Below are 26390 nucleotides of genomic sequence, written 5' to 3' on the forward strand. Positions count from 1 at the left end.
AACTAGTGATGGTGATTCCATTTCTATATTTATGAAGTTATGAAAGCATGCTGATTACATTTTGATTTTGCTGCTTTTACAATCAGTTAATTTTACATGTACTGTTATTTAATATATTTGCATATATTTTTCTTCACTTTGCTGTATACCCTTTAGATTTCAGAAAGGTTCCCTTGCTTGCATATTTGTGGTTTCCCCAATTATAGCCTGTTTGTGCAATGTATAGTATGTCTCCATTACATGTTTATCTTAAAATTTTGTTAAAGTCACATAATATTCCAGGGATCAATTTTTTTTTTAAAAAAAGTGTTTTACTATAGTGGGGGGAAAACCCATCTAAACCTAGGTATTGCCAAAAGGCAACAAGCCGTCCTGTATTTGATGATCTGGCTTCCATTTTATCAGTTTACAATGATGGGAACTTGAAGATGGAGCTGGGACAAATTAATGGTAAATAAAACTAATTAGTACTAATCCTAGCATATATATGGCGCTTTCTGGATGTTCAAAGTGCTTCACATCCATTATCTCATGAACCTGCAAAAATCCAATATGGCAGGTTGCCATTATTATATCCACATATCTGCAATGTATTCCCAAATGAGAAATAGCAGTTGCTTATGGCTACAGTTTAGTTCATGGATGAGGGAGAATTTGGACTGGTGATTTCCCATACTCCTCATCATGTCTTAGGTTCTACATTATAGTCTGGTGTTTTGGCTTCTACCTCCAAAATGGAATAACATTTAAAAAATCTTTTGCATAGTCCTTCATGGCTTTCCCTCACAGTGGTTTCATGTAGTGTTCAGAGGTTCTTAGCAAATTTTAATTGAAGTCTGATAAAATGTTTATCCAGTGTTTCTTTCTTTAGGAAAAAAAATATGCATTCTGGATGTTAAAAAGCTGAATTATTCTTCAGTTTAATAATACTTTTCTAATGTAAATGTACATGTATACTGTGTGTGCAGGTTTGGTTGTGTGGATGTGGATCGGTTGTGTGTGTGTGTGTGTGTGTGTGCGCGCGTGTGTGTCCATGTGTCCATGTGTATGGCTATAGTATAAACAGTAATCAGCAGCAAAGAACTGGTGGTCTTTGGAAATATGAAGATGTTTTTAGAATGATCTTTTTTTAAAAAAAAGTAAATAAGCACATAAAATGGACCACTGATTTTCAATTTTAGACATAAATATTCCAAAGGTTTATCAGTATTAATATACCGTAGTACCCTTTGATGAAAAGATAGAATTCAACTTGTTCTGTTCTTGTCTATGTTTGTATAAAAAGGGTTTTCTTAGACTCCTATATAATATCTATTAAATACATGGAGAGTGGCAGCAGCACATGCTGGATTGCATTATTTGTTTATAATACATACTGTTGAGATAGATCTCTAGAAGTAACTTAAGATGGTCATTTTTCAAAAGATACAAATTTATAGAGAATGTGTTTGTAATGATAGTGGCAAATTATTCCAAACATTTAGGAGAAATAAATAAAAGGTTTCCAAGACAAAGTTTCATTTATTGGGTTTCATTTGTTTCTGTCCTAAGACGTCTAAATTTTTAAATTCCACCTTTTTTTTAGGTGACAGGGCGAGATACAATAAAGGAACGCAATACAAAACCCATAAAGATTGGAGAAAGTGATGTTGATGTAAGTATGGAATATCACTTTACAAAGAATGCAGTTACATTCCTGATCCAAGCATAACCTAGCCCTTTAATTGTTCTAACCTTCTATATATGTATATTTTTGCAGGTGAAACTAAGTGTTTTCTGTGAACAAGACAGGATTCTCCAAGATCTAGAAGACAAAATAAGAGCTCTGAAGGAAAATAAAGTAAATACTGCAATTTTCCCCATTGCCTTATATATGTAATAGGTGATAAAACTAAAGGATGGAAATCATTTGAAATTGCTTATTTTAAAAGCATGTCCTGTTGTTGTGCTCATGGTGGGAACAGAGGTGGTAAGATAAATAATTTAGTATATATGTATATGACAAATGCCATAGTGGTGTTCTTCCCAATCTAGTTTACAAAGTGCTGAAGTGCACTTTGAAGTGGAGTAAGAATGAATAAAAATGTCCCCAGTTTTATAGAATTCTTCATTCTGACACATATCTATTCAAATGAGAACAGCAATGGACTAAATCAACAATGAAATGTTTATAGCATCACCAATAATTTATCAGAGCAAAAGGGGACAAAAGTCGCGTTTTGACTGGTAACATCAATAGGCTGGATTTGAAATTAAAAATAAGGTGAAAATAAAAGAATGTTTTATTGAGTTTGCTTAGTGCTTTCTTCTTATCCTTCCTTTAACTTTTTAAACAGCCCGAACGTCCTAAGACCTGAGCTCAGCTGTTGATGACCAGGCTCTTGGAATGTTAGCTGGTATTTTTTGGCGTATTTGGTGTTAGAAAAAAACATTGAAAATTTTGTGGAAATGCTAAATACACTGGTTTTATGTCAAATGAGGAGGCAGGTTATGAAATTAGAGGTTTAGGATCAGAATTTCTGAGAACTATAAATATTATTGCATTTGACTTAGGATCGAAATCATCCTGGAGTCTGAACCATTTTGACTGTATTTCCTATCATCCTCTCTATATCTTGGTGCTCATGATCCACATTCTTGCAGGATCCTAGGAGTCTTAGGATTTTATCACACAGGGGATATTATCCAGGGATAGTCGCACACAACGTTGCGATCTAACAGGACTTAACCCGTGAAGAACAAGGAATGCGCCAACAACAAATCATTCACGGGATTTCCCTGTGAATGATTTGTTGCTGGCATTTTCTTCCTGGGATAAGTCTGTTAGATCGAGGTGTGTGTGAGAATCCTAGCCGTGATCGCATGACTGTCCCTGGATAATGCCTTTTGAATCTCCCGATTTCCTCCTGTCTGATAAAGTCCTTAGCTAAGTTTGTATCTGAGGTTATCTCTGGAAGATATAGGAACATCTCCAAAAATGTTCTCAATAAGTGTATTCATGCAGGAAAGACAATCCTTCAAATATCCGGGTCTTAAACCGTTCAGGATACAGTGGGCCCTTGTTATCTGCTGAGGCTTGGTTCTAGGACCTCCCGTGAATAACAAAATCCATGGATGCTCAAATCCCATTGAATACAATGGCATAGCAAAATGGTGTCCCTTATATAAAATGTCAAAATCAAGGTTTGCTAGTTGAAATGTATACTTTTTTAAAATATTGCTAAGCTGTGGATGCTTGAATCCATGGATAAAAAAATCCATGAATAAGGAAGGCCAACCACAATATAGATCAACACCAATACTTGAATTGTACATGGAAACAAATTATTAGCTGATGTAGTTTTATTCAAAATACATTCTGGATCAATTGTATCTTCTGAATATTCTTCTGGGCAATCCTATATAGAAATCATTTTGCAATAATCAGTGTATGATGTAACCCAAGGTACAATTCAAGAACATAACTGTGTTTGTCTGAATCTGTATGCAAAACAATCTTGCAACACCTTTGAGATTAACCGAAAGAAAGAGGTTGGTAACACAAGCTTTTGTAGACTGAGACACTGAACACATGGGTAGGATACAATGGGCCAAATCTGTTATATCCTGCCTGTGGATCCAGCCTGTTTCTGCCCACAGCACATACCTGGTCTGGTGCACTGCTTCTGCCCTTCAATTTTACAGGCCCCCTCTGTGGCCCATAAAAGCAGAAATGGGGCATCCACATGGCCAGGCAACCCCTTCCGACATCACAGACCATGACTGGGCCTGCGAGTAGAATGGTAGTGGAAGCAGGTAAGAGGGTGCGTGGCTGCTTGGTCTGCCAGTTGTTGCAGAAAGGAAACAAAGTCTCATGGGCTATCCACAAGCTTTATTATCTTAAAAAGCCCAATGCATTTCGACCTTGCCACAAATTGGCTTTCTTCAGGGGCTATTATCAGAGATTTCTGGAGTTGCAGTCTGCACTCTCAACAAAGTGGGTACCCTGAATATTAGAAGGAAGTAATTTAAAATAATAAAGTTTGTGAAACATCAACAGCACATGGGACTTTGTTTCCTTTAACTCTTCTACAGTGAATACGTGCTTTCTAGTTTTTCGTTCTGTTCCTACCAGCTATTGTGACAGAGGCGCTTTACAGACCGCCCGTTTGGGGCCTTTCCCCGCCAGATCGGGGCCTCAGCTGTCACAGAGGCAGCCTCTGAGGCCCCGATCCACCACTTTCCAGGCTGCGGGGAAGCGGCAAAAGGCTGCTTCCCCGCGGCCTGGGTCACTCTTTTTTAGACTGGCATAAGGGCTGTTTGAGCTGGGATCAAGCTGGATCTGCCAGAATGGTGTCCGATTTGCTCATCCCCAGCTCAGGGCTGTTGGTCTGCATCATCTAAACAGGACAATTCTAGGCCAGGGGAAACACAGGCCTTTTAGCCCATGAGTACAGCCCCTAAGTCTGTTTCATCAAATGCATGAAGTGAAGTGCCTAGGAACAGATGTTTGTACCTATGGATGAGCAGGTTATGTGTGTGCTACCAACATCTTTCTCTCATCTAGTCTCAAAGGTGCTACAAGATCCCTTTGCATACTAATATAATCATGATATGTGTCATCCTGCTAGGTCTGTGTTCCAACAATAAATTGGGACAGTAGGTATTTCCTTCTCAAAAATGGAAGAAAAAATTATTGGACAGCTACCAAATATCAAAATGAATAAAGATTTAGAAGAAAGTGGATAAAACATAAAAATGCATTTCCAGCATTAACTTGTTATTATAAACATGTACTCACATTTATTTTAAATTTTATTAAATATGTTGTTTAAAAAATCTTTTCTTTAGGATCAGCTGGAATCTGTCTTAGAAGTATTGCACAAGCAGATGGAACAATACAAAGACCAACCACAACACACAGAAAAAATTTCATACCAGCAGAAACTTTTACAAGAGGATCTCATACATATCCGGGCTGAAATTTCCAAAGTATCTACAGTAAGTAATTAGTGTTCCTAGAAATGAATCAGACAAAAGTTAATCCCTGAGCAAAGGGCTTAGCACTCAAGCAGTCCAGTACAATTTCCACATCAGGCCCACTGAAGTAGATTAAGGCTATACAGAACCAATCCTTGCTTGAATTGCAGCCATGCTGATATTTATTTTAATGAAATATACTCTAGCTACATAAAATAAAATATAAAGTGAAGAAAAAGCTAAAAATAATATTACATTTTAGAGAAAATGTTAGTTATCCTGTCTAATGTTATATTTTCTCAATGTTTAACCAAGATTTTGAAAAGTTATGAGTCCTTTCAAATGAATCAAAATGCCATGCTCTCAATCTGCCCGGAAGCCAGCTTTTCCAGGCCGTCTGTTTGGCCTCTATAGTGCTTTTTGTTGTGATCTACACTTTTACTAACACAACTTTTAGTATCTTACTGTTTTCACTGCCTATGACAGTGTAAAACTGATTATTTTCTCTTTGCCAACAGGAAATGGAAAATGCCTGGAATGAATATCTGAAATTGGAAAAAGATGTAAACCAGCTGAAGCGAGCCTTACAGGAACAGATGAATAGATTATTTTTATCTCAGGTGAGGCTCGTTTTGAAACTGAGACTCAATTGTACAATTTGCCAAAACACTTGGGTAGTATAGTGTTTGGTATATCTTGGTCTGGTGTGAGGTCTAATTCTTGATCAGTGCAAGGTTTCCTGTTGATGGAGAACCACACTTGCAGATTCCACCACAGTGAAACAGCAGAAGATTATACAAAGATTATACAGATCCATATGAGGTTGTCTGAGCCTTGCAGTCTGCATTTGAAACCCTGATAAGGAGTACAGCAGTAAATGCCCTGGGCCTTCTCTGTGCTTTAACCATATTTGAGGGATGTTTGCCCTTCGGGGCGTGTAGGGCTCCCTCTATGGTGACCTTTAGTGGGATTTATTCCTCTATTATTTAGTTATATATTTATTCCATTTTGTTGATTTTGCTATACTGTACTTTAATTCAGGTTTTACCATCTGCTGCTGCTACCTAGCTTGTTCTGACAGTGGTGAATATATAGTCACCCCTCTGTTTTTGCGGGGGATCCCTTCCAGATCCCCTGCAAAAACGAAAAATCACCATTATTTAAGCCCTATTGGCTTGAATGGCAACATGTGCTGCATTTTGCCCCCCTCTGTTTGCCGCCAGCGAATGGCCAGGGCATGCAGACTCCAAATCTGTGAAAACAAGGGACAGCTGTACTGCATGTGTTGTAGCGTGCTTTGGGAATCGTGTTGCCCTGAAAAGCAGGGTAGAAATCTCTTAAACATTTTTTAAACCTGCACATACAATGTTATATTTTTTTTAACTTAGACACTATCCGTCATTTTCCTAACCTCTAGACAATACTTGGATTCTCTCATCTTTTCACCTTTTAGAATAAACTTCACATTATACACAAATATATGTAGCCCAATAACATTTTTCCCCTTGAAAAGAAAATGCTTTCAGGAGTAGATGGGAACAAAGAAGTGCTGAGAACAAGAGGTTACTTCTCACATACACACATCGGCTTTGCCTTCTTAATTTCTCCCTCTTGCCCTGCTCCCAAGTGTCTCCCCCCCCCCCCTTAGGAGCTTAAAAATACATACTTACTAAGGAAAGCATGTACTTTGGACCAAATGACAAGGTAATGTTCTCCACAAAGGGCAGTGTGAAGCATGGAAAAGGGGGATTGTTTCATGTGGGGTGTCCCACTTTATGTTCTTTTTCTGGAAAGGTGTCATACATTCCTTGCAAAATTCTAGATGTTATAGAATTGCGTATGATACAGCTAAGGAGAAGTGGTGACACACTTTCTCTGAAAGCACATGGAAATCTTTGCCACACACATAGAGGGCACTTTGTATGACAGTTATGGCTTATACAAATCTGTTTTGATCTAAGGAAGTTACTGCCTCCTTAACTGTAGTCTAGCATCCAAAACTCTACTGAGTATATACCATAAAAATATATCCTGAATGTATTATTTCTTTAACACAATTTTTAAAAGTTTATAATGTACATTTCAATAACAATTAACCATGTATGAAATCAAGGTAATCTGCTACCATCAACATAAATATTGCTACTGGGCGAAATTGGTGTAAAGATATCTTTGTGTGTTTCTGTTTTCATTTAAATTTGATACATAGAGCTATATTATTTGCCCTTTACATGTACACTGCTTTTGGTATTTGGACTGAAGAAATAACTGAAAGTTAAGAGGTCATATGTTACACACAAATTGAAGTATAGATGGTATTTTATCCCTCTCAAGGATCATAGGGCAGGGATCCAGTGTTATTAAGAGAACTTTCAGAATCAACATTGTTGACAGAGCAGCACAGGTCTGTGCAACAGAGTAGCACAGGTCTGTTGCTTTACATAGTCTGCACTGGGGAAGCAGCACCTAGAGCTAGTCTCTATTGGCAGAAGAAGCTCCCCATGCAACAACCTGGCCTCAGTGCCCCCTCACAGCACTTAAGGATCAGTCTCTTAAAATATTAAATAGTGTTAATTCTTTGTTTTGTACATACATAACCAGTATTGATCCTCTGCCTCTGCCCCTCCCTCCCCACCCTGCCCCATCTGGTTTTTACTGATTAATAGGAGAAAGCTCAAATACAAAAAGATTTGTGGAGAATTGAAGATGTAACAGCTGGCCTAAGTGCTAATAAGTCCAATTATAAAGTCATCATAGAATCTATAAAGAATCCAGGTAAGAAGAGCTTAATACAGATGTTAGAACTCTAATCTGCTCAACAGAATATCCTGAAGTGTTCAGACACAAAGCTCAAATGAGGTTTGGCAAATACTGTATATTAATTTCCTGTGCTATTTTCACGTAGTATTTTTTGGACAATGTTATTTGCATTACAAAATTTATTGGCTTGCTTCTAATCCAGTATAATAAGATGGGAAGTAGCCCTTCCACTTGACAAAAGACAAATAACATATATAAATTTAGCTGCTTCTTTTCTTTCTTAATTTTTGTCTCATTTAACTATATGTCAACAATGCTAACTCTCTTTTTTATTTGCTTGAAAAAAATCATCTTTTGAAGACTCGTTAATATTTCTGATCTACATTTGTTTGTAATATGTGTTCTCCTTTGCAGAAAGAAAAACAGTGCCTTCATTTTCAAAACCTCTAGTGCCTTCATTATCATCTACTCTCATGTCAGTAGACAACAAACTTTCTACTCAGCGAAGCCCACCATCTAGTCCTATCAAGCCATCTTTGGAAGTCAGACTTTTTCCTCAGCCTTATACCCAGCCTAGAATGCTCTCTCCATCTCAACAAGTGAAAAAAGTTGAGCCTCCAGTTCAGTCACCAGTAAAATTAAAGCCAAAGGTTGTAAGTGCCATAACTATAGTATCTTGTAGTTAATGGCATAATGTATCTAAGAGTAGGTTTTATTTATGTATATAATTTGAAATTATAAAGCCTGAAACCAGATAGACAATATCTACCTCAGTGATAAAGTTTTTGACTGTGATTATACCGTGCCTTGATTTTCCGGGTCAATGCAACTTAGTAAACACAGGTCACAGAACATATCAAAGAAACAGTTTTGAAGGCTATTAAGTTTAAATGTTTAGGAAGTACAAGCTATTAAATTTAAATGTAGTCATGTTATTTTTTTTATAATTTAAACATGATAATTGCAGATTTAGCATTTTGCATATATTAAAATGATGCTTTCAGTCAACAGTAATTGTGAACCACATGTTTATTTTTTAAAGGAAGATGAAGCACCACCAAGACCTCCTCTCCCACAACTGTATAGCCCAGATGATCCCCCACCAGCAGTACCACCCCTTCCTAGGGAAGCCACTGTCATCAGGCACACATCAGTGCGGGGCCTGAAACGGCAGTCAGATGAAAGAAAGCGAGACCGTGAACTAGGACAGTATGTGAATGGAGATTACAGGGTAAGCACTAATTCAGGACAAAAAAGCTGCACCAATGTATCAGTCTGTATTAAATGTATTGTATATCAAAATTGTATTAATGTATCAGAAAGACAGTTTCAGCAATCCTGGCATTTTGAGATACATTTCTTTATTACCTATAAAGGCCCTATTAGTTCAGGGTCATGTTTTCTGAAGGACCATACTCTCTTCCATATAAGCTTGCCTGTGTTTTGAGGTCTATGGAGGCCCTTCTCTCTGTCCCACCCCAACAGAGACTGGTGGAAATACAGGAAAGGGCCATCTTAGTGTCTGCTCCTAGTCTCTGAAACTCCCTTCTTAGAGAGTTTAGAATGACACCCTACTTATCATTCAACAGGCGTTTTGAGGGCTAGTTGCTCAAGAGAAAGGGCCTTTCATAATGGGCAATTTTGGCTGTACTTGATGGGGTTTTTTTTAATGGCCATACTTTTTAATTCTATTTAGTTATTGCATTTACATCCTGCCTTTCTGCCAAAACTTCTGACAGTTTGATTATATTTGTATGATGTGAATTCTGAACTGTATCTGTTTAAACTTTTGCAAGCCTCCTTAAGTCCCAGACTGGGAAAAAGGAGGGATATAAATAAATATCATAGCAAAAACAATAATTCTACCTGTTTCACCTCTCACATAGGTATAATATCTGCTCTGTAGCTCAACATTGATAGATGTCAAACGGAATGATGTTGTTGTTTTTAACGTCTAAATTAGGGGTGGGAAAAATATGTCCCTCCAGTTGTTGCTGTACTTTATCCTCTCACTTTTGGTTATTTTAGCTTGACTGATGGGATCTTCAATCCATTAACATTTGATGGGCCATGAGTTGTTTGCTCCAGTTATAAACATTTAAAAATGCTGCTTATCCCTCGGGTGGCACAAATGTTAACTACAGCCTCAAATGGTTATTACTAGAATTACCAGTTCAAAGCAAAACTTGTAGTACCCAGATTTCAGCATATAAATTTGTGTGGCAGACGGTTACTCCAGTCCCAATATTAAACATTAATCTTGAGTTTTTTATGGAATAGATGGTTCTTCTTCAACTGCAGTACCAAGAACTGTTAACTGTGTTTGTAGGAACCTATCTTGATGATGTGGGCTGCTATACTTTCCTCATATCTCTTGGAATGTTACTTAAAAAGGCGTATGACTGGTGGCAGGTTCTTCATGCTGTATTTTAATGGTATAAATGTGAAACTGCTTCCTGTGCATGTGTTTCCAGATCTGTTTTATCTACTTGCTCATTTCATCAACATATAAAATTTATAACTACTCATCTGTGTAACTTAGTAGTTTTAGCCAGCCATCAATAAATAGACTTAACTAAAAAAAATGCTGCTTAGAACTATCTAATTTCAGGATAACTCAACAGAATCTTCAGAAGACTTTCTGAGGTGAACCAGAAGTGAGATAGTATCTTCTAGAAAAGCCTTCTGGAAGATACAGAAGCATAAGGAATTTTCTTGATCTGTAAAATTTGTTGAAAGTGATAGATGGACACAGCTGCCTTTAAAAATCCTGTTTTGATTTCTACGGCTGGTTTATTTAATTCCTCTGATTTCTGTTATTAAGCATTCAGCCACAGATTATGAAATTTATTTGTGTTATACTGATTGTTATTGTACCTGTATTATCGTACTTGGACAATAATAGCATGGATGCAGTGGCTTAGTGGTTAAGATGCCGGTTCTGATGATCAAAAGGTCAGAAGGTTGCCAGTTCGAGGCCCAAGTGTCGCATGATGAGGTGAGCTCCCATCACTAATCCCAGCTTTTGCCTGCCTAGCATTTCAAAAGCATGCAAATGCAAGTAGATAAATAGGTACCACTTCAGTGGGAAGGTAACGGCATTCACTCCAGTCATGCTGGCCATATGATAACTGGAGTCGTCTTTGGACAACACTGGCTCTTCGGCTTAGTAACAGAGATGAGCACTGCCCTCTACAGTCAAGTACGACTAGACATTCATGTCAAGGGAAAAACCTTTATTTTACCTTTTTACAATAATAACCTGTATTCAGTAACCTGTATTATTGTACCTGCACAAATAGACAGTAGTCAACAGAATTGAAATAATGTTTTCTATATTTTTGTAATTTCATTTAATCAAGCATTTATCCGTATAGGTAGAACTCCGCTCATATGTGAGTGAACCTGAGTTGGCAACTATAGACAGTGAGCTGAGTCAATCTTCCCTTGGATTCCTAGGTGTTGATGGTAGATACCAAACATTACCATCCAGAGGTAAGTCAAGGGATGACTTAATCTATATCTCATAAGAATATTAATGTTATGGCTTTGAAGGTCTATAGTTTAGAGATTTCAAGAACTTAGTAATAATTTGTTATTACTCTCATTTGATCTGGGGCAGTGTTGGAACTCCAGATATTAATTAAAAGGTGGAAACAACCTGATTTAATCCCATGTTTAACCTTCTCTGTAGAAGGTGTGCCAAAGATCATGACCAGTAGGTAGTTTATTATATATAAATTAAACTAACAGTTCAAATCGGCTGCCATTTTCTTCAAAACACTTTTTTACTCAAATGACACATGACCTTTGATCATTCTTAAATAGCATAACATTTTCTCTGATTATTGTCAATTCTAATCTGATGACTTCCTTTAGATCATTTACTCTTCAGCAGTTAACCGTTGTGTGGCACTGTCCTTTCCATGGAACAATCTCTATTCTTTATGCTTTTTATTAATTTACAAGCCCTGGTATATTAGTCTTATGCAAAAAAAATTTATAATGAATAAAATATAATGAATTGATTATGGGGCATGGTTTTTGGCACTCCCTGTATTCATATTTCTGTCAGATTAACCTCATAATTCAGACGGTAACCTAGAATCAGAGATCTGTAGCTGGTGAGATCCTCTGTACAATTCAGTGAAAAGATGAATAAAGCTAAGAAGGAGGAAACAAATGAAAACATCCATAGTTTTAAAACAGTTTGACCTAGAAAAAATTGCTCCCTTTCCTCCTGATATAATGAACTGAATCTTTTGACCCACCCATCACACATATCCAAGACAACATTTTGTTGCACAGTGTCACCACAAGTTTAATTTCTTCTTCACTTGTGGCAATTTTTGTGAACTAAAACTTTGATGTTAACAAAGCAAATTAAACCCTAAAATAATCTTTCACTTGAAATCAATTGTTCTTAGCTATTTCAACAGCTTCATGTTTGTGCTCATCTGACTCGCTCTTCTTTGTGCTTATTTCACTTCAGACTCCTAGTTTTTCTTGTTTGATGTGATATGTCCAATTCACAGTTCAGAAACAAATCAGATGTATTTATCTGTGTGAACAGGACATACCCTAAGAACAGATTTTCAGACTGAAGAGTTTGTAAATGAAACAAAAATTAAGACAAATAACCAGAATAATCTGAAATCTTTCAAAATGCCTGGGTTCACATCATAATGAATTTTAATCATTGGAGTATGTGATTGGTATTCTCATAATATAAAATCCTGTATCCTGGTTCCTATGGTACCTTAATGGAAAGAATGCTACCAAAATCTTGAATAAAAGTCTTACATAAATCTTCAGTTGGACTTAATGTTAGTTTTCTCTTAAGTCTCATTGATTTCATTACGTTTTCTTTTAAATCTCATTCTAGAGCAGTGAATATGCTCTAGATAGGATTAATGCTGTACTTGGCGAGAAATGCAACTCTTGTTTCTCATTACACTTTATTTCTTTTGTTTTTTCTTCATCAAGGATTATCTGGTTCAACGTCCAGACTCCATCAGTCATCCACAGCTTCATCCTATGCAACACTTCGAAGAGATGGTTCCAAGGTAACTTTGCATATTTCTTTATGGTTGCTAAACCATTCTGAACAACTTAGTTAATTTAAGAATTTAAATTAATTTTTATTTGAATATCAGAATTTAAGACAGTTCCCCAAGATGGTTAACCTGGAATATGTCACAGATACAAACATGCACCTTCAAATAAGAGTTTATACTGATTTCAATTCAAGCCATCAACATTGTTTATAACCTGTTCAAATCATCCGGAGTATGTCTGTGGTTAAGAGAGATGTTATACCCTCTCACTCTTCCCCAGTATCTATATTATTTTTCTCTTAAAAGTTAATCCAATATTATTTTTCTTACCTTTGTAAGCTGCCATGTTATAAACATGAGGGAAATTGATTTTATCTGTTTTATTTTGCATGAAAGAAGAAACAGAAAGACAGTCCTCAGCCTTTTACAGAACTTACATAGTAGTGATACAGAGTGCATGTTCTGTAGGGTAAAGTCACAGACCGAGCATGGTGTAGGGGTTGTCTGCCTGGGCTTCTCCCTGGCCTGGCAGCTTCCAGTTAAGACGACACAGGTGGAAACCCCCATGGCAGGATCGGGCTTGGTCTTGCCAGTATAGATGCAGATTCAGATGTTCCAGTCTGACCTCAAGGTAAAGAGACTTTACTCCAGAGTAAAATAGCCCTGGTTTTGCACAAAACCAGGCTGTTCAGACAGCCCCCCCCTTTCTTACTTTGCTGGTGTGTGAATCATCTGAGAAGCCATTGTAGAAAATTGTCCACACAGTTGGCTAAAATAATAACCCCTTTGCTTTCTTATTGTTCAGTGTACACAAACTTTGTTCATTCACAGAATTATTAAAAATATTGTGAAGAAAGTGACCTTCAGGTTATGTGTATAAGGTGTATATGAAACATAAATGAATTTCATGTGTAAACTTGGTTTCCATCTCCAGAATATCTCAAATTGCATACGCAGATATTCCAAACTCCGAAAAACCTCGGAATCCAAAACACTTCTGGCCCCAAGCATTATGGATAAGGGATACTCAATCTGTACCTCTTTTGTACAATGACCACTACATGCAGCCTACCAGTAGCTGCTAATGTGTGTTTCCATGGCTAGTTGGTGGCTAGATGAGAGAAGAGGGTGTCCAGGCAGTGTTAGATGTGGAGGAAGGCAGTTGTCATCACCCTTCAGGGGTATCACCCCCCCCCCCCCAGTTATGCTAATGTCTATATCCAACACTGGCTTCAGACCTCAGACTTGACCCAATAGTAGTTTCCTTTCTGTGGTTGCCAATTCAGGATCATTCCAATCTCTAAGATTTCTGAACCAAAACCTGAAACAGAGAGATGACCCATGATGATGTCATTAAGCATTATTCATTAAGTACTGTACTAACCATAGTTGCTCATAGTTGTCATGCACACTACACACGCACACCATAATTTCTTGTTTGCAAAAAAATCTTAGTTTAAAGAGCTGTTCACCGATCAAGGTGAAACGAGGACACTATTTCTTGTCACCCATCTTGGGAAATTTAATCTAGCCTACTTACTTTTAGCCAAAAGGTGGATGGAGAGCAGAGCAGATGTTGAGCCTTGGAACCACAATGACTAGGAGGGAAGGAAGAAGCAAACTAACTCAGCGAATACATAGATTACCCATTTCTGTAGCTGGAAACACAAAGAAAATGACATCCTCCCAGAGCTCTGGAGGTCCTCCAGAGGCCAAGCTGATGTAAAATTTTGATGCTAATATACATTTTCAAAAAAATTGTAACATATGTTATGTATGTCACATTTAACAGGAGAGACCAAAGAGTGCCTTGGAACGCTTATACTCTGGAGACCACCAAAGAGGCAAGATGAGTGCAGAGGAACAACTAGAAAGAATGAAGCGGCATCAAAAAGCATTAGTTCGTGAACGCAAGAGAACTCTTGGTCAAGGAGAAAGACAGTCTGTCTCGTCACGATCATTTGTCCGGCCAGTTTCTGCAGACATAGGCTCAGTATGTTAGACATGCCTTAAAAGGACTAGACTAAAATGTGATCTGTAGCTTCTCTAGTAAGCACTTTTATTTAAGAGTGCATGATGCCTTGTATTATTAATTATATTATAGTATATCAATTTCTGGAGTGTGAATAACAGAAAATGGCTTTTAGCTATAAGTAGCCACAGCTTAATGTAGCAGGTGCAGAAGTAAATTTACAAAAGAGAAGTATAGGGAGAAAAATATTGATTTCTTGGAATGCATTCAGATATGAATATTGGGCTGATGTTGGCTGCTTCCCCCACCCTGTTAACTCTGTGCTATGAAAGCAGAATAGGTTTGCTGGGTTTTTTTCTGATTGCACCATAAAAGAATGAACCCCATAGGTGATAGGTAGTGCATTAATAGTAGATAAGGATATAGCTAAATATATACATATAGCTATAGATTGTAAGTTTAGCAAATTTAGTATACCATATTAGCTATGGTTCTGTCAAAGAAAGATTTTTTAAATAGCTTTTGACAAATTTTATAAATACCTATAAAATATAGAAGCAAATTGAACAATGTTTATACAACTGCTAATGTCCCTTATTTGTGTTTAAGATACCTAGAATATTCTAGCAAAATCTGACATTCAGTTAGTGAAAAATAAATTATTTCATAGGTTTAATACAGAATTAAATATAAATTTATTTGGATTCGTTTGGGGCAGCTAGCCAAAGCAGCACTTATTAGTTACAGTAGGGTCTACTTCCAAGGAATGTCCTAATCCAAAAAAGTGATGCGGGTATGCAGACTGTCACCATTTCTGCCACAGCAGCCTCCAGTGCCAAAAGAAGGAGGTTGTATTGTTTTTAGCAATAGGAACTGTCTGTAACAGACACACTGAGGAAATCCTTTCTGCATGTTTCCCTTATGTGTTTAACATGGATTTGGGTAGAAACCACTCTGTTTAGGATCAGGCTGCCAGGCTGCTGTTTACATGGAAACCACCCCATCTGAATTTGATGGGATTTGCTTCCAGTATTTGGTCTCAGTGTGACCTAAATACCTTAAAGGCACCAGATACCATCCAGTCTTGGAAGCTAGGGCAGCCCTGTTTAGTACTTGGATGGGAGATTGCCAACAAATACCAGGTGCTGTAGCTATATTTCAGAGGGAGGAACTGGCAAAACTACCTCTGAGTATTCCTTACCTAAGAAAATGCTATGAAATTCATTGGATTGCCATAAATTGGCAGGTGACTTGAAGTCATACACACATGCACACATTTGGTCCTAATCCACTGTACAGTTAAGTGCATGTAAGGCTTTGAAGTCTGGAATTTAACAACTCATTGTGCATTTTCTAAATAATCATATGAATTCTTCCTTGTCTGAACTTTGTCCACTGTAAATTTTGGTCCAAATGAAATAGAAGAAAAAAATGATTTAAAACTAAATATTCTATGTCCTGTGGGTTTTAAATCTGAATAATATCCACTGAATATTACAAAAAACAAAACGAAGTGTCATTTCTGAAAATAACTGTAGGAGTGTGCTAGAGCATAGCAACTGTGTTAGGATTGTGAGAAATTCCAGAAGGATAGCTGTACTGGTTAGCTGGAGTGAAAACAATAACAACTTTTAAGTTTATTATAGCATATGTTTTTGTGGACAAAATGTAGGTTATGAGATGTACAAAGTGGTTGTTTAAGAGTCAAAACAGGAGATTCTAACACTTGAGTGCATTTAATGTATCAGACTTCCGTTATTTAAATAGCAGCTCTGTAGCAAGGGAGAGACACAGATTGAAATTGGTATTGGAACTACAGGGTACCAGCAGGAGATTTCCAAGCCTTCCTCTCCACACCATACTCAGCCTGCAAAGATGGCATTTGCTCTTGGACAGAATATTCATTGGCACCAATGTAGGGCATAGCAACTAAGAGCAGAGGGTGTTGAGACCATGGCACAGGGGAAAGGGCTAAATGAAGTGTTGATGACTACATTAGGTCCAGAGGCCAGGTTCTGCTCCTAGTATTGGTTGTCACCTATGCTTCAGTGCTGCTATCACACTACTGAAATTTGGGAAAGCTTTGGGGACTGCAGAAATGAAACTGGGGCATTGATTGCAGGATATTTTGCTAACTCTGTAGTCTCCACAATGCTACTGTCTCAATCTTGAATGCATCCCTACACACTGTGCTATTTAAATAACAATAACCAGACAAGTTAAGTACATCCATGTATTTAACTTACTATCCATTTTGGTTCTAATGAGCTAAGTTTGTGGTATTTTGAATATTGCAGGTTTATTTCTTTTTAATAAAGTGAGGCCTACAGGTGTTGCAAGTGGTAACAGTACATGAATTACAGTGTTATAAAACTAAAAGTTTAAATCAGTGTGAGAGTGATTTAGACCTACTGCTGATTATGTAATAGTAGATAATAAGTAAAGAGTGATAATTTTTTCCCTGTAATGTACTGGTCACTCCAAGGATTTGTTGGATGACAGATGTGCTAATGAATTTCACTTCAGTGGCTTCACATTGGTGCTTAACTCAGAAATACTTTTGTTGAGCCATGGGGTTGCAAGGTCTACAGCAGCCTTCCCTAACCTGGTAGTCTCCACATTTGCTGGGCTACAACTATGAATGTTGGAGGTTGAGGTCCAACATCTTTGGAGGTTATGAGCATAGGGAAGTTGGGCCTGCAGAATATACCAGAGAGATTAACATGTTCTTCCACTTGCTTCTTAGCATTGCCATTTTTATTTTTTTCCTATATGTCCATATAATCATCTTCAGAAGATTCTAGTCTGTTTAGCTTTTGTAAATGATAAAATGACACTGTTGCTTCATAATGGCATTTATATCACTTTATAAGTGTGGATGAACATATTCTTAATCTTAGAACTGAGATGGTTGCTCTCATGATGATGTTGCTCTCCTTTTAAATAGGTTTAATGTACCACCAAAGTTGTATATTCTATCCTAAAAGGTTATCCTCCTTGTTTGTGGACCATGGGAGATTCTTGGATTGTATCCCCAACCTTTTTTGCTTACAGGAAATACAATTCCTAACTACAAGTAACAATAAGCCACCTTAACAATTGTAAGCAATTACAACTCCATGTCTGTTCCCATATTTACTTAATGCTGATTTGATCAGTATTCATTTCAGTTGGATTCTGTTGTCTGTTCTGCTGTACATAATACTGTAATACATCTAGAGGTGGCATGACCTGTAAGCCTCACATTGTTAAAATAACCAAGCAGTGTTCTGCTTTCCTTTGAGTCTTTGGTTGAGATTTGCTCCCTGAATGCTTATGACATTCACAATACATTTATTAGTCTTCAAGATGCAACAGGACTCCTTGCTGTTCAGGATAATGATATGTTTATAACACTGAAGGATTTACACAATCACTGCAACATTAATATTTTGTTTTTTCTTCTCCTTTTGATACACTAGAATTATAGAATGCTCATCACCTGCCTAATTCATTGCACAAGGTCTCTTGCTTTTAGAATTGTCACTCATCATACATAATGCCTTTTTGTTTGTTTTAAAGTTTCTAATTATTTAATAATTTCTATCTAGACTACTCAGTTTCTGCCAGGCTTAATTGCATTTTAGCAGCTTTTTATTAAATTTCTGCTGTTTCGTTGTTTTAGTTGCGGGGAGCACCCTCTAACATTTTTGTTCCCATTTTAAATAGTTTAGTTGCAGTAATTTGTAATTCATATTTGAGTCATTAATTTACTAAATACACATGTGGACTCTTAAGGATGAATTCAGATTTATATCTTTGCAATCTCACTTTTATTAGGAAATAGTATAAAACTTTTAGGATGAGTCAATTTCTGCCATATTCATGTTTTCAAGTATCAGAATTTAGATCTGATTTTCAAGAATTGTATTGCTCTTGCACACATACTTACTTCAAATGCAAACATTTCATATTTTTTTAGCAGTTTAAACAAATAATGTTACATATTTGTATGCCATATTGGTCTGTAGTCTTGCTGTAAAAAACACAAAAATGGCACAGTATGGCCCAAAAGATAATGTTTTCTGGAGGTTTCTTTGTGTGTCCAAGGGCCACCAGTGCACAAAAAGTAATGTTTGATAGCACAATTTACAGCACGATAATAATTTATCAGCCCAAATGGTAAATAAAAGAATATGTAATAGGTGTGCACAGTTTATAACATTGCATACATTATATGTATAAATCTACTTTTAATACAATGCACTGATATTTTTTAAAAAAACAGTTACTTTTTAAATGTAGTATGACATTATGTTAAGCAAAATACATGAATTTCTCATTTAATTTTGATGTAAAAGACTCCATATCAATGCCAATAAACATGCTTCTTAATATTGAATTCATGTTTTTTCTTACAGAATAAACTTAGTTTAGAATTAATATTCTATTCATATGATACACATTCTTGCAATCAGGCCTGGTTTGAATATTGAGTAGCTGTTTGGTTACATGGCACTTTAGTTGTGACAAAGGTTGTACATTTCCTCTTGAAAATTTGAACAAGCATTCTCATTTTTATTTGAGCAACAGCTATTCTTAAATTAAGCAGCATTGTTCATATTCCTGATAAATAAAAATATGTAATATGTTTTGAGTGAAAATCAAGAGCTTGTGCATGAATACAATTCCCCCCCCCAAAAAAAAATATCAGTGAATGCCTCTTCCAAGGAGTGAAGGGTTCCTCCAGCAGGTGAAAGGAGATGCTATCTAGTGGAAGCTTCTGCTGGAGGGAGAAAGTGATTTTCTGTGATTCTTTCTCTGCATCTTTCTCTGCTGTTTCCCACATTATTCCAGAGGACTAGCCACAACCTTCCATGGTTGTTTGGCATTTGGAGTGTAGCAGGAAGGAGGAAATGGCAAAAAAAAAAAAAAATCACTTCCGCTTCTTGCTACAGTGGAAACATCCTGTAAGTGGAATCCTGATCATGGATCCAGCCCTATATTGAACCAAAAGGTTCAAAAGCAATGTCTTCCTCTTTATAATTGATAATAAGCTGTCATGGCATATCCTGTCTCTCACCAGCTAGTTTATTTGTGTAATGATTTATGTCATTAAGAATATTTGGAGGAAACAAACAGGTTTTCAGTGCTGCCCATACATGGTAAGGTTTGGCTGTTCAATACATGAGATGGCATTGTGTGTCCATATAAAATGTTTGTGGTTTTATCTGAGAACATATTATCCATTCATTTTTGTGAACTTTACAAACTGTAATCCGGAGAACTATTGTGGATTCTCCTAAGAGCTGCAGACACTGAGCAAAACTGGGTTTTGTTTCTTTTTGGACTTGCTGTATTACAAACGGCTTGAAAGCTTCTTCTTTACAAACACTGTTTGCTATCCGATGTGATGGGAAGCTTTCGGAGCAATGCAAGTCTAAAGGTCCTAAACCACATCAGGCATGTGGATCTTTGGATTATAGGCTGAATTGAAATTGTTTATTCATCTGAGAGGAGAACATAAATTCCAAAAGGTGCATTCAAGCCTTCTAAATTTTGTAATTAGAGTTTATTTTGTAAAGACTTTATACTTTGATACATTGCTTTATGTTTGAACATTCTCTAGATCAGGAGGTTTATTGGTCAGATCAACAAACCAACCACACACTAACAATTCTTTGAAACATAACTTTGGCTACTTGTTTGTTCAGGTTGTTTAACACAGTAATAACAAATTCTTTTCCCTAGATGGTGAACCTACATGGGGTACTCATTCTCTAAAACCAGCAGTTTTACCTATACTCTCACTTAAGCCCTGTGAGATTTTTTAAAAAGGATCCTCACAGGAAAAATCTTACTACTCAGTCCTAAACACTTTTGCATGAAATTAGACCCTATTGACTTTAGGATATACTTCCAAGTACAGTGGACCCTTGTTATACGCTGGGGTTTGGTTCCAAGATCCCCCATGTATAACAAAATCCATGTATGCTCAAGTCCCATTAAATATAATGACATAGCAAAATGCTGTCCCTTATAAAATTTGGAGAATCAAGGTTTGATATTTGGGAAATTTATACTTTTTGGAACATTTTCAAATCGTGGATGCTTGAATCTGTATATAAAAAAATGTGTGTATAAGAAAGGCTGGCTGTAAATGTACTTAGGAGTGTAGGGGATACAGACTAGGAACTTTCTTGTCAGGAGTCTGTCATTTCCCTTTGGTAATAGAGAACCAATATAGAATGTTTATTCTGCCCACAGCCTCTTGTACCTCCTGAAGACTCTTCCTCCTTTATATTATTTAGTGCAGTTAGGTTCTTTGTTTGTCTTTGTTATTTTATTTATTTTTTATTGTTCAAACAATAAAAGAACGAATAATAAGAGCCATTTAAATTTGGAGTGATATCAGTTATATCAGTCATGTTCAGTTTATGTAGAGATTCTTAATCCTCTGTCCCACATATGCTCTGTTCTCCCTGTAGTTGTCCCAAATATATTTGTAGTTTCAGCAAATCCTGTTGAAATTTATCTAATGATTCATTTCACACCAAACAAACAAGTTTACCTATTTTGATCAAGTCATATAATTTAAGTATCCAGTCTGACAAATCTGTTATTTCTTTTTCTTTCAATTTTTTGAAAAATATTATTCTAGCTGCTGTTATTATGTAAAATAGCAGTTTGTCATGTTTTCTTTCTAATTCCTCTCCTACTATTTCTAATAGAAACAGTTTTGGCTCCTATTTATTATTATTATTTAATATTTTCATAAACTCTTAGTGGATTTTTGCCCAGGATGTTTTTGCTTTTTTACACTCCCACCACATGTGGAATATGGTGCCTTTTCCCCTCTGAGCATCTCTAACTTTGTTCTTGCGTTTTTGTACATTTTAGCTAACTTTGCCAGGTTACAGACCGCCGAAAAGCGGTGCTCTGCCGCCACCACCGGTTGCTGCATCCGGGAACCGCAGCAGCCAAACCGCGCGGTTCCCGGACGCAGTGAAGCGCCAAAATGGCGCTTCTTCTTGTGCCCCAGATGGGACGCCACAAGGCGCTACTTGCGCACTCACAGCATCACATCTGGGGCGCGATGTACGGACGCTATGAGTCCGATACGTCAAAATGGCGGCGCCTGTGTGCATAGGGCGCCGCCATTATTACGCCCCCGTCACGTGCTAGAGGTGAGGCCGGTATGGACGCTAGGTCCTCGGCCAACTCCTAGCACATGACGGGGGCACCGCAAAGGCCCGTTTGTAACGGGCCTATGTTAGAATCAGATACCAGCTAAACTGGATCTTATAGTAGTTTTCTTTAATGTCATTACTGTGTGCCTATCTCTCTTTTTCCTTTTCTTCTAATCCTTGTTTATTTTCAAAGTTTAATCTGGTATTCTTTATATGTGGTGAATGGTTCTGTGAAGAAGAAGAGTACACTAGCACCACCCTTTCCACCCTTATTACCGTCATCTTTTAAAAGTGTAGGTTGATATGTATGAAGAAGGGAGCTTCTTCTATCAGTGGGGACTCTTTATCCCCAAATCAGCAAAATTAGAGGTTTTCTGCTTCAAACTGTCTTCTGCCACAGAACAGAGATTTAGAGGACAGAGCTAATATGCATCATCTTCTTGCTTATTTCTTCAACATGCTTAAAGAATGTCTCAGCAATCTCTTCAATGTAATTAAGTTGTTCTGTACATGTGCAAAGATGGCTTCAAGTAACACTTGTATAAAAGTGTAGACTTGTCTTCATGGTAAATAAGGTACCGCCCAAAAGTCAGCCTTATAAGGAACTAAATCCATCCTTAGAAGAAGCTGTATCAGTTATCTGCTACAATTATTAATGCTTATAAAGTCTTTAATTTAAAATGAATAATGAAGGATATTTCATGATACCTTTTGTTCCATTGACCCATGATATTCAGGAACTAGAGGTTCAGTGTGTTGTAGTGGTTTAAACACTGGACTGTGACTCTGGAGACCAGGTTTCATATCCCCACTCAACCATGGACACCCACATTGAACAAGTCACACTTTCTGAGCCTTAGAAAAAACCAAAGTAAACCGTCTCTGAACAAATCCTGCCAAGAAAAACCCATGATAGGTCCATCTTAGGATCATCATAAGTCAGAAATGACTTGAAGGCACACAACAATAACAATTCAGGAATTAGGTGAGTCATCTTTTTGATAAGTGAAGGCTACAATAGCAATAGCAAGTACATTTCTATACTGCTTAACAGTGAACTAAGCACTCCCTAAACTGTTTACAATGTGTAAGCTAATTGCCCCCAACAATCTGCATACTCATTTTAGCAACCCACAGAAGGATGCAACACTGAGTGGACCTTGGAGCCCCTGGGATCGAACTCACAACCTAGTGGCTGCAGTACAAGCATTCAACCACTGTGCCACCAGGGCTCCATGCTTCAACTTTTTACAGTGCTTCAACTTTTTCCCTTCCCCCAAATTTCTACTCATTGATATAAAGAACAGAGATTGCCTTTATATTTACATTTTAAACCTCATTTTGAGTAATCTCTGAGTTGGTACAAAGTTGTTCTTGCATGTTCTTAGAAGGCACAATATACATTTGCTTCTTTCCTTAAATGCAACATTTTGCCATAGTTTTTCGTTTATTTTGTACTCAAGTGGAACAGCTCCAAAATTACTTTTTTAAAAAATTCAAAATATATTTCTGAATCTAGATTTGACCATTTTGTGATTTCTCAATTCTAATAAAATAGAAGGTTTAAATATATTGACTCCCTCTGAACTATCTCTAGCGATAGAGTTTATTCATACTTTGGTTTCTATAGGTAATGTAGTTGCCCTTGCAAAACTCTTTTTTTCACTTTGGGTGCAAGGTGCATTAACAATAACCAAAAGATTTGAAATATCTGTGGCTTCTGAGAGCTAAGTCCAGTCTAACCTGGCTACTGACAGCCTTTTTGCTGAGGTTAGATTGCCCTCTGCTGGTTGGAGAGGATGAGTACCCCATCAAGGACAGCCATCAAGTGAACATCTAGAAGCAAATGTAATGGTAAGTCCTAGTTTCCCCTTTCATCAGTCCAGAACTGGAGGTAATGGGAGTGAACATTTCTACACTATTTATTAGTTGGAATAGTCAAACTTATAATTGTTTCCTATCTATTACTAGTGGAAGCGGGAACAAGAATTTGACTTGCAGCTACTGGAAAGAGCAGTGCGCACAGAACAAAAAGAGGAAAATAACTGGGTAAAAGTAGAGCCTGTATCAGTGACAGAAGCAGACCTAGAACATGATGATTACAATTTGGATATTAGCAGAGAGGTAAGGCTAGTTGCCAGTTCTCATTTTCTGTCATATGTCAAAAACCCTTTATGGCCTTTTTTAGAAATTAGAGGTGGACACAGTCAGAGGGTCTAAAGCAGGGGTAGGCAACCCGCGGGACGGATGCGGCCCGGCAAGGCCTTGGGACCGGCCCCAGCCCAGTCCTGCCGCTGATTGCCGCCGGGGCCTTTGGCCTCTTGCGCACAGGGGCAAGGGGGCAATTGTCTATAGACGCCTCAGAAACATGCATTTATATTAACATTTTTTAAAAAATCAGCAATTTTTTTTTTGCGTGTCCTCCACTTTTTTAAAAAAAGCGTCCACCATTTGAAAATGTTGTCCTACATTTGTCCGGTTTATTTATTTATTTATTTTTTAAAAAAATTATTTGATTATTTATTTTTTGGCTTCGGCCCCCCCAGTTGTCTGAGGGACAGCAACCCGGCCCCCGGCTCAAAAAGGTTGCCTACCCCTGGTCTAAAGGGTCCATTTCACTTCTCTCTGACCCTTGATAGACCACACCCATCTTCCTGCCAAAATTGATTGTGCCTTCCCTCCTTTGGAGGACAAGAGAGAAAAGTAACTCTGCTATCACTTAGAAGCTAAAGAAAGGAACATAACAGAGCTCATGTACCCATCTCCCTGGCCTGCTGGCTGGCCTACCAGCCTCATAAAGCACTACCAGTTTGGTTGTACAGGAGAACTGTCTACTTCCTGTCTTGAGCACATGTGATTTCCCTTGTAATCCCATTCCTCCCTTGCAGCCTGGCTGGAAGTATCCAGTTCCTCTGTACAACAGAACGCAGCGTCTAGTGGTCAGAGTGACATTTTACATGAGAGTCAGATGAACAAATGGTGAACAAGCCGGGTGTGCTCTGTTGACTCCTTTGACTGTTGGAGGCAATGTCATTTTTTCCTCTCTGTCTTCCAAGGAGGGTGGATGGCGGGTATTTTTGGCAGGAAAGCAGGATTTTCTTGAGAGTGATGGGGGTGCAAAATGTGGTTTATTTTGGACAACATGGCAATTATTTGGCATGGTAAAAGGTGGATTTTGTTTTGGGGTGGGTGGTACAGGGGGGACATGCAAACAGGACTTGAAGTACCACATTATTCCTGCAGGCTCCTCCATTCTCACAGAGTTCCCACTCTGGTTCTGAATTATAGTTATTGAAGCCTCTGGGTTTTTTTTTTCTTTTTGTTGGCCTCCTTTAATTTAAAGAAACTATTTCAATCATACTGAAGAAGAAAATTAGTTTCTGTAGCGATAACTTGAATATTGAAGCCTAAAATGTGGAAATGTTTTTAGAGAAATGAAGATAGTGTGGGTCTTATATACCAGTCTTTCCCAGCTTAGCACTCCCAGATGTGTCATACTACTGCTCTCAGTACTCCTAGTCTCCATGCCTGATGGTTCTTCTGGCTGGGAATGCTACAACCTGTATCATACACATCTAGAGGGCCACAGGCTGGAAGAAGCTGCCATATGCTGATTGGATTAACACTGCAAAGTTGTTAGAACAAAATTGTTTCAAGGCCAAAATATACAGTAAAGTATAGCTCTTACCAACGGCAACATTTTTAATGTTGATCTATTCAGCTGATACACCAACTGCACCCCTTCCTAGAATTTGAAGATCTTCCTAGAATTTGAAGACCTTAATGGTGTGAGGAACAATAGTTTGAAATAGCTTGGAAGCATACTGCACAAACATGGATAGTTCATGTGCTAGTAATCTCAAGGGTGGACTTTGCAGTGCACTCTACATTGGGCTACCTTCTTGCAAAGTTTGGAGACTTCAGTTAATTCAAAACACGACAGCCAAATGGATCGCTGGTACATCAAAGAGTGAGCATATTACACCAATATTAAAATCACTCCACTGGTTGCCAGTTAGCTTCCAGGCAAAGTGCAAAGTGCAAAGTGTTGGTTATTACCTGTAAAACCCTACATGGATTGGGTCCATGTTATCTGTTGGATTCCCTTCTCCCATATAATCTACTCTGTAAGCTCAGGTCCTCTGGGGGACATTTACTTAAACTGGCCAGAAATAGACTGGCAACTGTGACCCAGAGGATATTTTCATCAACTGCCCTACACTGTGAAATGACATGCCAGGAAAAATTTGACAGCTAAACATGCTGTTTGAATTTAAAGCAGTATTAAGACCTGTCTCTTCAAGTCAATTTTAAACTACCAATTTTAAATTGGTATGTTTTTACTTTTATGTTGGATGATTTAATTTGTCTTAGGTTTATGTGTTTTAACAATGTACTGACATAGTTTTATGTGTTTTATGAATGTTGCACCCCATCTCAAGCCTTGGGGAGAGGTGAAGAATTATTGTTACT

At 37.5% G+C, this 26390-nt stretch overlaps 1 protein-coding gene across 8 annotated transcripts in view; it reads left to right on the forward strand.

The window, feature by feature from the left end:
* PLEKHA7 (pleckstrin homology domain containing A7) overlaps positions 1 to 26390 on the forward strand; it is a 271523-nt gene that overhangs the window by 229548 nt on the left and 15585 nt on the right. For 5 of the 8 annotated variants that reach the window (XM_042445982.1, XM_042445989.1, XM_042445986.1 and 2 more), the window contains 11 exons: positions 1586 to 1654; positions 1760 to 1840; positions 4831 to 4980; positions 5478 to 5579; positions 7626 to 7734; positions 8134 to 8372; positions 8762 to 8950; positions 11097 to 11214; positions 12706 to 12785; positions 14569 to 14769; positions 23889 to 24041. In XM_042445982.1, coding sequence (XP_042301916.1) covers positions 1586 to 1654; positions 1760 to 1840; positions 4831 to 4980; positions 5478 to 5579; positions 7626 to 7734; positions 8134 to 8372; positions 8762 to 8950; positions 11097 to 11214; positions 12706 to 12785; positions 14569 to 14769; positions 23889 to 24041 — 1491 coding nt within the window. The remainder of the gene's footprint in view (positions 1 to 1585; positions 1655 to 1759; positions 1841 to 4830; positions 4981 to 5477; positions 5580 to 7625; positions 7735 to 8133; positions 8373 to 8761; positions 8951 to 11096; positions 11215 to 12705; positions 12786 to 14568; positions 14770 to 23888; positions 24042 to 26390) is intronic. The other 3 variants (XM_042445983.1, XM_042445984.1, XM_042445987.1) reach the window with 3 other exon arrangements.

This window comes from Sceloporus undulatus, chromosome 1 (genome assembly GCF_019175285.1).
Source record: "Sceloporus undulatus isolate JIND9_A2432 ecotype Alabama chromosome 1, SceUnd_v1.1, whole genome shotgun sequence".
Lineage (NCBI taxonomy): Eukaryota > Metazoa > Chordata > Lepidosauria > Squamata > Phrynosomatidae > Sceloporus > Sceloporus undulatus.